This window comes from Mirounga leonina, unplaced genomic scaffold (genome assembly GCF_011800145.1).
Source record: "Mirounga leonina isolate KUSES-001 unplaced genomic scaffold, KU_Mleo_1.0 Mir_53, whole genome shotgun sequence".
Lineage (NCBI taxonomy): Eukaryota > Metazoa > Chordata > Mammalia > Carnivora > Phocidae > Mirounga > Mirounga leonina.
The window spans coordinates 86,519,867-86,532,301 of NW_023270807.1; the positions used below are offsets into that span (position 1 = coordinate 86,519,867).

The 12,435-nt window shown below is 37.3% G+C and overlaps 1 protein-coding gene across 1 annotated transcript in view; it reads right to left on the minus strand.

The window, feature by feature from the left end:
• Window positions 1-12,435, minus strand: part of SGK1 (serum/glucocorticoid regulated kinase 1) — a 108,915-nt gene that overhangs the window by 23,458 nt on the left and 73,022 nt on the right. Inside the window, exon 3 of the mRNA XM_034990711.1 lies at window positions 8,113-8,188. Within this exon, the coding sequence (XP_034846602.1) occupies window positions 8,113-8,188 (76 nt within the window). The remainder of the gene's footprint in view (window positions 1-8,112; window positions 8,189-12,435) is intronic.

Here is a 12,435-nt window from a genome sequence, read left to right on the forward strand (position 1 = left end):
AACCCACACTGAGCTTTTTTTTTTTTCTCCGAAACTCGTTTGCACTTTCTTTTTACTATCAATTTCCTTCTTCATCGAATAAGAGTTTCTGAGTAAGGAAGAATCTTAGAGTTGATTTACATCCATGACTTCTCCATTTTACAGATGGGCTCGCTGGAGCCTCCCTGCCCTAAATTCCAATTCTGTTTTCATTTTGAGCATCCCAGGTATATATACTTCTCCATATCCCCCTGCTCCTCCTGCCCCCATGCATCCCACCCCTCCATTCCCAATACCTCCCTCTCTATCCCACACCTGCCCCTTTCCAAGGGCCATTTCATCCCTGGCCATTTCATGCCTGTTTGCATTATTAGTCACTGATCTGTTCTCTTTCTAATGTACAATTGTAAAATTAAAAAGTAATTTTTCTTCAAATTTTGAAAGCTATGTTTATATTTGACTCAATAAAATGCTTCTGTTATTAAGACAACAATCCCAAACCCTTTTTTCTTTAGTTTCTCCTATGACAGACATATAACCTCTTGAAATATTGTCTCATGTATTATGTCTCATGTATTATGGGGCACTCTTCTTGAGCAAGAAGAAAACTGTCAGAGGCATAATTATTTCAGCACATTTAAAATAATAAAATACATCAGGACACTTTCACATTAGCTTCAACCAAAATCCACTCAAATCTGCTGTCTGATTAGTCTGATGCAAACTAATAAAACAAAATATCCATTAAAATGTGAGAAAGATAACTTTGGGGAAACTATGAAGTTCAATTTAATCTACTTTCCTTGCATTTTTTTAAGTGAGAAAATTTTCTGGTACCATTTTAGCCATAATAAAATGCCCTTTAATACTACAAAAAATCAAAGATCTTAGACATGAAATGACTGATCTGGGTAAAATGGGCACAAGGAAATACTGTGCGCAAACATTTAAAAAGAGTTCTGGGGATCAGAAAATTCAGCCATTGTGAAACACTGTTAGGTCAGCCTTGGGTAAAACAGCAGCAATAACAAGTAATTTTGGTCATCACACAGAGGAAGAACAAGTGTGAGTTCAACAAAGGCAGAAACAGATTTTGCTCCCAACTGTAAAGCTTCAGAAAGCTAAACTCGTCACTTCCACGGTCCGAGGGAGAGGGAGGGGGCTTCTCTGTGCTGAGCTGAACTGAGTCTGCAATCACATATGCACACACTTGACAGCAGGACGATCAGGAGGATCAGATTGGACAAACTTTTGCCGTCAAACGTACCTTAAATGCTAGATGAGCATGACTCTATCTTTAAACAGAGGAGTTCTGAAATGATACTCTGCTACTCACTGGAATAAATAACTCGTCCTTAAACTTGGAACCCTCTAAACCATTGTAAAAGGTTAAAGTCATGTAAAAACAAAGTGTCTTGCTTTACAGATCCTTGCTGAAGAAGGTGATATTTTATCTAAATGACTAGTCCATGTCTAAGGTTCTTTCCAGCTTGAGGATTTTATGTCCAGCCATATGTCTATTTTCAGGAAACTTATCAGACTTGTGTCTGGGGAACCAGATAACAGTCGACAGTGAATAATGAGCTTTGTGGTTCAGAGAGGAAAATAAAAAACACAAGCTATAGGTCCGGTAAAATAAGAGATAGTAACAGCAATAAATAACAAAATAACAAAATAAAATGTATTCTTTCAGCCATGGTTCATAAGCCCTAAATAGAGCAGGACTATCTGTGCTCAGATTTGTATAAATGACATAATTCTTTCTACAAGTAAGAAGAGCTAACATAAGTTGACCCCAAGCTATATGCTGGACATAGTTCTGAGTACATTTACCTGCATTCTTTCCTTTAACCATCACAAAACTCTGCAATCTATTATAAATATTCCGTTTTTTGCAGGTGAAAGAATGGGAAGTACAGAAGGGTGAAACGGTTTGTCCAAGTCACACGGGTAAAAAGCACTGAAGTTGGTGGCCAACTCAGGCGGCCCTTCTTAGGAGTCCACGGCACCAGCCACAGTGGAAGGTGAACAGCTGAGCCATTTCCTGTTGCTCCACACATGTTCACTGGCAAGCCTGGCCAAATGGCTTGCTGGTCAGCTCTAGGGTGCTTGGGTCCAGTTGACTGAAAGAAATGTGTGGTTCAGGAAACCGAGGATGATTATGGCTATCTGATCTATGACGGAGGAAATTAATACCAAGTCTGATTTTGAAAAGCTTGAGTTGGAGAAATAGGGGCAGTCAAAAGCTAGGTGAACTCTGGGATTCCTCACTCTGGGTAAGATGACCTTACTACTGAGATAGCTACCTTTCTGTAGTTGGAACCTGAGTAAATGAGGTTAGTCCACTTAAAAGATTTTCACCTATCCATAGATTCTTACTAAATGGTTTATCTTCAATGGCAAGAGGCAAAGTCTACACTGGCCAGCATGTACCAGATGGAAAGTTTCCATGTAAGCAGATCCTGTTCAGCTTGTGTCACATGTTTCTTTTTTGTGAGATAATGCCATACTTTGAGGGATGAAGCAACTATTTTCTAGATATAAATATGAGAGCATTTTGCTTTTTAAGAAAAAAAGTCTAGAAATTATGTTTCTTCACTTTTTAAAATCTATATAATGAAGTCCTCCCTCTCCTTATATTAATTCAATGATCTAATTTTACGTATTCTCTGAAATACTGAAATATCTCTGTAGTCCATATGTTTTTAAACTATGAATCATTTTGTTTCTACATTTGGTACATAAGCTATTACTGCTTCTGAATAAATATGAATATACCACTTTATAGTGATTTCTACAGCCCCAGAAATTTGGGCTGAATTTTAAAATGTGATGATTCATTAGAAAATATAAAGAAACAATGTGTAATCCTGAAAAACAGAAGAGAAAAATCACTTCTTCTTTCCTCTGGAAAAAAATTGCGCAATAATGATTCTTGCACTTTAATTTTTGCTTGAAAGAAATATAGACCTTCTGAAAATCCCAAGGGTAGAATTACATTTTCTTGTGAAAAGGTGACTTTAAATCAAAGCCCAGAGGGAACATCAGAGGGTTCCATTTTCCTACCTGGCACATCAAGTGCCCAGTTAAAATCATGCCTTTGCAAAAGAAACCTTGTTTAACCACTTCATTATCTGACTTCCTCTAAGCAAAGCGCATTATCTGTGTAGCTAGTACGAGTACTGGGAAAAACACACATTTTGAAAGTGTGGAGAAACTCATCCTACCTGGAAATTCTAATTTAAGAGAATGTTACAGGCCACTGAAGGACCAGCAGTCGAAAAACAAAGGTGTGCAAAAACAAACAACTCAGGTTTCAAAGCCTAAAAACAAAGAAAATAGGAAAGAGTCTAAACTTGTGTAGCCTGTTTGCTCATTGTCAGGACAGATGCTGGGAATGCGCGGGAGTCCAGTCCAATGAAAACAAGTGTGGGTGGTAGGATTATGGCCGATTAATTTTCTTCCTTTCTCTATTTTCCATTTCTTTCCTATGATGAAATGTTACTTCTATATTATGTTAAAAAAAACACAACTTTTTTTAAAAATTACTTTTGTTTCTCCAGCTACCATACCTGTTCATGGCAACTGAGCAAGCCAGTCCTGTCCTCTGATGGTCACGCAAAAAAACAGTGAGTATGAAATATCTAGACAGTCTCACCAGATTTCAGGGCGCACAAACCCTCAGTAAGCTTTTATTTCAAAAAAAATTTAGCATCTCTTTCTATCAGTGTGGACTAATTACCCCTAATATTTAACTCTACTTAAACTGTGTATCAAGAGACTATACATGAGGTCAAATAAGTAAAATACTCTGATGATGGTTAGCTTTGAATGGAAATATGCCATTTGCTGAAATACATTTGCTGTAGGAAATGATGGAATAATTTTATCACAATTATTTCAGGAGTTGATAAAAGTTGCCCATAACAAAATTCATACTGTGACTAGAACATTGCCTTTGTAAAGGATCCATTTATAGGCTCACATGTTTGCATGTTGCAAAAGGATGGCTATGAAGTTGCTTTAGCTTGTGTTTACACTTAATAGAATTGAAGGCATTTAGGAAAAGTTTTAGTTGGATTGCTGATATGCTGAAAAACAAAGGACACGGGGCAGTGTAGAAACCACAGCAGAAATAATTGCATCCTTCAGATTCAAGTTCTAAGAAAACTACTAATAGACTAGAAGGATGTTTAAATTCCTAAACCTGAGGGGTCTACATCTTAAAGAACACAGATTCTAGTTAAGACACATCATAGTCAAACTGACAAAAACCAAAGATTAAAAAGATTAAAGCAACCAGTGGAAGATGACATATTATATACAGATATTTTGTGCTTATGGATTAGAAGAATTAATATCATCAAAATGTCCATCCTACACCAAGCAATCTTTAGACCCAATGCAGTCCCTGTCAAAATACCAATAGTATTTTTCACAGAACTAGAGCAAATAATCCTAAAATCTGTATGGAACCTATGGAAGCTAAACGTGAGATCTGAAACCATAAAACTCCTTAAAGAAAATGTAGGCAGAATCTCTTGGACATCAGCCTTAGCAACATTGTCTATCTATGTCTCCTGAGGCAAGGGAAACAAAAGCAAAAATAAATATTAGGACTACACCAAAATAAAAAGCTTTTGCACAGCATAGGAAACCATCAACAAAACAAAAAGGCAAACTACTAAGTGGGAGAAGATATTTGAAATGACATATCTGATAAAAGGTTAATATCCAAAATATATAGAGGACTTACACAACTCAACACCAAAAAACCAAATGATCTGATTTAAAAATGGGCAGAGAAATTGAATAGACATTTTTCTAAAGAAGACATAGAGATGGCCAACAGACAATCAGTAATCATCATGTGAAAATGCGAATCAAAGCCACAATCACCTTACACCTGTCAGAGTGAAATCAAAACACAAGAAATAATGAGTGTTGGCGAGGATGTGGAGAAAAAGGAACTCTCTTGCACTATTGGTGGGATTGCAAACTGGGGCAGTTACCCTGGAAAACAGTATGAAGATTCCTCAAAAAATTAAAAATAGAAATACCATTTGATTCAGTAATTCCACTACTGGATATTTACCCAAAGAAAACAAAAACTCTAACTTGAAAAGATATATACACTCCTATGTTTATTGCAGCATTATTTATGATAACCAAAATATAGAAGCAACCTAAGTGTCCATCCATAGATGGATGGATAAAAAGGATGTGGTATACATATTCTTTTTTTATGACTGAATAATATCCCATTATATATCTATATATAGGTATAGACATAAACATTCCAAATAATAATAAAAAAACCCCACAGATTTTCAGATAGGATTTAAAAGGAAACCTAACTATAAGAGGTCTATATGAGAAGCACTTTAACTGTAAGACACAGACAGATAAGCTGAAAGTAAATAGGTAGAAAAGATATACCATGTGAAGAGTAGGCATGAGAAGGCTGGCTTGATTGTATTAATATCAGAAAAAAACAGACTTCAAACAAAGCCTTTTACCAGAGATAAAGTGGGACGTGATCCATTTGTCAGAAAACTATAACTTATAAAAATGTATGTGCTTAGTATCAGAGCTTTGAAATATATGAATTGACTGAATTGGGGCACCTGGGTGGCTCAGTCGGTTAAGCGTCTGCCTTCGGCTCAGGTCATGATCCCAGGGTCCTGGGATCGAGCCCCACATCAGGCTCCCTGCTCAGCAGGAGGCCTGCTTCTCCCTCTCTCACTCCCCCTGCTTGTGTTCCCTCTCTCGCTGTCTCTCTCTCTCTCTGTCAAATAAATAAATAAAATCTTTTAAAAAAAATTGACTGAATTAAAAGAAGCCAAAGATAATTCCACCACCATAGATAGAGATCTTAATACCCCTGTGTCAGGAATTGACTGAACAATGAATCCCTTTCCTTTCCCCCCAAGATCACTAGACATAGACCTTAGTCTAGGAATTGGTTACTGGGGAAGCTCTTTGCTAGATGAGTCACTGCAGAGGGGACCCGGTATCTTTGCAACCCCACTGATAACACAAAAATAGTTAATTTTTTTTTTTTTAAATGAGTAGATTTGAAGTATTTCTTTTTTTTTTTTTTAAGATTTTATTTATTTATTTGACAGAGAGATAACGAGAGCAGGAACACAAGCAGGGGGAGTGGGAGAGGGAGAAGCAGGCTTCCCGCCGAGCAGGGAGCCCTATGTGGGACTCGATCCTAGGACCCCAGGATCATGACCTGAGCCGAAGGCAGACGCTTAATGACTGAGCCACCCAGGCGCCCAATTTGAAGTATTTCTATTGTTATTTCTCTACATGTTCTGCATTAGTTTTTCTTTTCCTTTTTTAAAAGATTTTATTTATTTATTTGAGAGAAGAGAGAGAGAGAGCGAGCGAGAGCACGAGGTGGGGGAGGGAGAAGCAGACTCCCCGCTGAGCAGGGAGAACAATGAGGGGCTCGATCCCAGGGCCCTGGGATCATGACCTGAGCTGAAGGCAGACACTTAATGGACTGAGCCACCCAGGCGCCCCCTGCATTAGTTTTTCTTGTAACATAATTTTTCCAGCTCCAAAAATGCCTGAACACTATTTTCTGTACAGATTTCCCTCCCATTCCAGTCTACATAATTTTAAGAACCATTTTTATTTTTTAATTGGGATGTTTTGCTCTATGTAGCTTCTCCCCAACATGTGTGCTATGGGTCTTAATAGTGGTGCAAGCCAGGGGAGGGCTGGTTTCTTCAGCGGTTGTACCACTAATGGCCCGAAATGAAGGCATAAATAGGCCAGTTCACTTCGTGCTTTTCATCTCTGTTCAAAAGGCAGAAAACAAGAGAGAATAATTTTTTTGATAGAGAAAATTGATAGTAAGTTTAGACTATAAACCTGGTCTTTGAAAAAAAAAGGCACGAGAGGGTTTTGTACTTCCTTCCTCGCCCCGCTCCAGCTTCTGCCAACGCGCATAGTCTCTGACTCTCTTTTACAAAGGCAAGATTAAAGCAGGGACTTAGCCCACGTTGGTTCTCACAAGACAGCTTCTTCTTCTAAGGAAGCATGTTATAGAACTGGGCCAGCAGGCTCTCCGACCTACTCCCAGCTCTGGTATTTTCTGGTCATGAGCTTTGGATCTGTCAGCCAACCTCTTTCAGGGTCTGATTTTATCTCTCACACAGGGACGGTGTGGATAGGCTGCCCCTCCTGTTTCACAGGGTTGCCGAAAACACATAAATTACATTCTTGTGAATGCGCTTCATAAAGCTGTGAGGCCTGATACAAATATGGGGTATCATCTCTACTACTCTACTACTGTTCTTTATTGAATTAGATCTTATTTAATTAGAAAAGGTGAAAGCTCTAGTAACACTCTCTTAGGTATTTTAGCTCCTTTGGCTTAACCTTCTCTTTTTATTTCTAGTGGGTTTTTACCTCATGCAATTAGGCCTCGTGTCCCAACTGTGAAAAAGAAAAAAAAAAAGAAAAAGGAAAAAAAAAAGTCTTCCATTTCCATACCATACTCTTTGTCTGAGGGTGATTTTTAATTACACATCCTGAAGCATAGTCTCTCTGATCTCAGAAAGTGACATTCCTCTGATTCTAAGTTTATACCCTCAGATAGAAGTCATGCCTGCCCTCCACTAAGTATTCTCAAGTGTGACTCACCCTGGGTTTTTTGAATCCACTTCTTCCTCTGGAAGAGAAACTTGGGCCAGTGTATTTGCCCACCTTATCTGTTACCTCTGTCCTCCACTCCAGGAAATAGACTCATTCCTCTGTTACCCCCAATGCTTGAAGATATTTCACACTCCATAAAACTATGCCTGATCATATATATCTTTAGATACTAAAAAATAAAACAAAGGGACTTGTATTATATATACATATATATATATATACATATACAGATATATATGTATATATATACACATATATATACACATATATAATGTACATATATATACACACATATATATCAATTATATATATGAAGTATAGTCAAGTGTTGGACTAGGTATAAACAAAGAAACAAACAAGCAAAACACAATTTCCCCCCAAACCTTGCCTTTGTGTAGGGCTTTACTACAGAATGCTTCTTGTACATCACAGGGCCAGAGTGTATTTTTCCAATAATACCTGAATCATCATTAGTCCAGAAGGTTCTTGGGTCAGGCTTGGTCAGGATGCTGGCATGATTACATGGTTCTTTCGCCTTGAAAACATAAGGAGAAAAGAAGTGATGTGAAAATGGATTCACTGTTTCAGCTGTTTCCAACCTACAGTTCTATAGGCAAGAGTCCAAGCCTGAAGCTAGCACATATGGCCGTCCTGGGCAAATTGGGATCGTGGGTGACCCTTGACCTGACGCAGTTTCACCGCCAGGGCTCATGGCTAGATAAGCACCTGGGGGCTGGAACTCAGCTTCCACTAGCTCCCTTCTCCCGTGCTTTTTGCAGTGTGCAAACTATACAGCTGTACGCAGAGGCCTTGTAGGATTAGCAATATATTAACGTAAGGACCCTTATCACATGAAACGTGTTTTGGACTTCTTCGTAATAGAGATGGTACTTTCAGTATATATGCTTGGGAAAATACATAAGGGAGAGCTATTTTTAATTCAGTGGCACTTTAAAATAAATTCTTCTGAAACTAATACCACACTATATGTTAACTAAAGAGAACTTGAACAAAAACTTGAAACAAGTAAAATGAGTTCTTATTTTATAATAATAACAGAATCTATATTTTTAAAATAGCACATATGCATAGGCTATATATATATATATATATATATATATATATATATATATAAAATGCATTCAACCTAACATCTCTGCCTAGTGCACATCCAAATAATAGATTCTTCACAATAATTTCCAGGGAACAGCAATGATCTTTTTTTGGGGTGCAACTTTATACTAATGTGATGTGTGGCTTTCCAGTATGTTTCAATTGGGGAAATATAAATCTTAGGGTTAAGAAGGACATTCCATTTATAGATATTTTGTATCTATAATTTGATTACTGTGAAAAGTCCCTGAAATCTATGAAATAGATTTCATATACATATACATATTATATATACAATATTTAGCTGGCCTTTTCTCTCCATAGCAGGTCTTTACCGATGAAAGAAGCAGTGCATCTGTTTGCAATCTGGCATGAGCTCCTTCTCTTGTTGTGAGCTACTACCAAAGAACATGTAGAAATCGGGATCTCGGAGAATTATTTGCACCCTTATGTTCATTGCAGCATTAGTCACAACAGCCAGGAGAGAGAAACAACCTACATGTCTCTAGACAGATGAATGGATCAAGGAAATGTGGTATACACATACAGTGAAATATTATTCTGCCTTAAAAAAGCAGGAAATCCAGGGTGCCTGGGTGGCTCAGATGGTCTGCCTTTGGCTCAGGTCAGGATCCCAGGGTTCTGGGATCGAGTCCTGCATCTGGGTCCCTGATCCTTGGGAGCCTGCTTCTCTCTCTCTCTCTCTCTCTGTCTCTCATGAATAAATAAATAAAATCTTAAAAAAAAAAAAAAAAAAAGGCAATCCCACCATCAGCAACAACGTGGATAAACCTATGCTAAGGGAAATAAGCCAAACATAGAGGGACAAATACTGCATGATACTACTTCTAAGAGGAATCTATAGTCAAACATGCAAAATCAGAGAGTAGAATGGTGGTTGCCAGGGGCTAGGGAAGTAGGAAGTTGAGGAAGTGGGTATAAAGTTTCAGTTACACAAGATGATTAATTTCTAGAGATCTGCTGAACAATGTTGGGCCTAAAGTTAGTATTACTGTAATGTACACTGAAAAGATCTGTTAATAGGGAAGATTTCATGGTAATTGTTCTTACCACACACAAAAAAATCTAGGGATTGGTCACCCTCCTCCATCTGTGAATATATCAGATAGGCACATAAACAATTTGGTAAATAAAAATGGAAGTCGTCTACATTTTATTAATGGAATTTTCTGGTAGTGTAATGTGTTTTTAATTGATAGGAAACATGATTTCAAAAGTTAAATTGTGGTAAAAGAAAATCATGAAAATATAAATCTCAAGGGAAAAAAAAAGAATGTGTGGAACGGCACCATTCCCTGGATGACATTTTGAGCCAGCAATGCAAAAATCCCTCAAACTTCACTAAGTGGCCTCAGTATAAATTCCTTCAAAGGAATAACATATTCCACTAAAATACTGCTCCAATTGTTAAAAGTTCTTTACAAGTTGAATTGAAATCTGGATCCTTGAAACTTTGCTCTTGAGTTGCACAGAACAGATCTGCTCTCCTTGAGAAATAATTCCTCAAATATTGGAGAGTAGCTATTCTGTCTCACCTGAGCCTCTCATTTCCAGGTTAGCAGGCCTCTTCCCTTCCTCTGTTCCTCATGAAATGGTTTTAAGTCTCTTTACTGAGGTAAAAATTTCAAGCACACACAAAAGTAGACAGTATAATAACCGTTTATGTACCCATTATCCAGCTTTTAACAGTCTTCAACACTTTACCATTTTACCAATCTTAGTTCATCTATTCCCCTCTTTATTAGGCTGGAATATTGTGAGGCAAATACCAGACATCATGACACTTCATCTATAATTTCTTTAGAATGTTTTTAACTAATGACTTTTTTTCCATAACCACATGCCATTAGCACAACCAACAATTTCAACCATAATTAGATTTATTAAAGTTTAATGAAGGCTGTTAAAGTTTATTTAATTAATGACAGCATAAACATTCTGAAAAACAGAATGAGCCCTTGCACTGTTTTGCATACAGAGCAATTTGGAACTGATGATTAGGAAGAGATCCTTTAAAGTTGTGAGTTCAGCAAAGTCAATGGAACTTAGTCTCACTTACTTAAACCTTACAGGCCTTTGGGGGAGGTTATCTTAAAAAAAATATTTTTCTAATAGAAGTGGTACTATCTTCCAACTTACTTCTAATATGTCCCTGGAGGGAAAGGAGGGAAAATCTCCTTCCCTAATAGAATGGAAAGTTTTAGAGTGTGAAGGTGAAGGAAAGAGGATTACTTCTAGAAGGTCATTGCTGAATGCTTATTCCCTAGAGTTTTGAGATCTAGAAGTACTTTCATAAGTTACTATAACATTAGAACATTAGAAAGATAAGGGCATTTGAAACAAGGATAGAAGTAGTTTAATATTAGAAGGTAGGGTGCATCAGAATAACTCATCTAGGGAGATGTCAGATGTTCAGAAATTTTGGACAAGCTCTGGGAAATGAACCTGTGAATAAATCATTAGAGATTCCACTGACATGAGAAATGAGCCAAATCTTAATTCTATAAAATGCCTTCAGTTAATGACAAGTTGTAATATTTGTAGGATTGCCAGAAAGGAAATGCCTATGGTCCCCTTTCCTCAGTCCATCTTATCCCGGTTTAAAGAACATTGATCCACAATAAATAAATGTACATGCATATATAAATAATTTAAAAATCACCTGTGGTGATGATATAGGAAAAATAAATCAGAACATATGAATTTGTCCCTGATTTACTTTTGACTTATTTATAATCTGTGTATGACTTTTTATGATTTTAGCAGAATGCTACTAAAGTATGCAGTATACTTTGCTGCTAAAGTCATAGTTCTCCCTAAAATACAATAGGAACTCTCAACATGCTTGTTTCTTCTTAACCAGGGAAGTTGATTCTCTCCCATCTCAGGTTACATGATGTTCAAAAGTAAGCAAGAACACTTTATATCTAGGCAAATAAGATTTTGCTTCTTAAACTGCTTTAGTGAAGCTTTAGAAAACATCCTCTAGATGCAATCACAGGATGTAAAGCCATCCCGCAAACATTAAGTTTAAATTCAGTTCTGTGTATCCAAGGGAAGAAAAGTCTTCCTTGATTTTTTTTCTCTTGGATGACTTCATTATATCCAACAAGTATTTATTTAGCTTTTGTTTAAGGCCAAGGGGCTATCCTGGTTGTTATAAGGGTACAATGGAAATGCATTGATCACTAGGACCCTACTTTCTGATTTTGGGAGTAAGACATAGACATCCACAAAGATGTCTATGGAACCTCATATCAAGTACCTCTAAATCCAAGATGAAGAATGTTGTATAGCTATTAAATTTTGTCCATGTTTTAAAAAGGAAGCAATAGTGTGGGCAAAGTTGTCAAGCAAGGCTTTAAAGAAGAGGGAGGACTTGAGCAGGTTTGGAAAATACTGGCAACATTTGGACTGGTGGACAGGCAGTAGAAAAGCATCCAGGGTGGGAGGGGCAATACAAACAAAGGTGTGGGAGCAACACTTAATAAGGCATATGGTTAGGCAACTCTTGGTGGAACAATCTCTTGGGAATAGAAGGCTCATGGGAGAAATGACTGGAAACTAGATAGAAGCCAGATGGTGAAAGACTTTGAATGTCAATGAATCCCTTACTCTGAGGGAATTCAAGAGCCTTGGCAGTTTGTA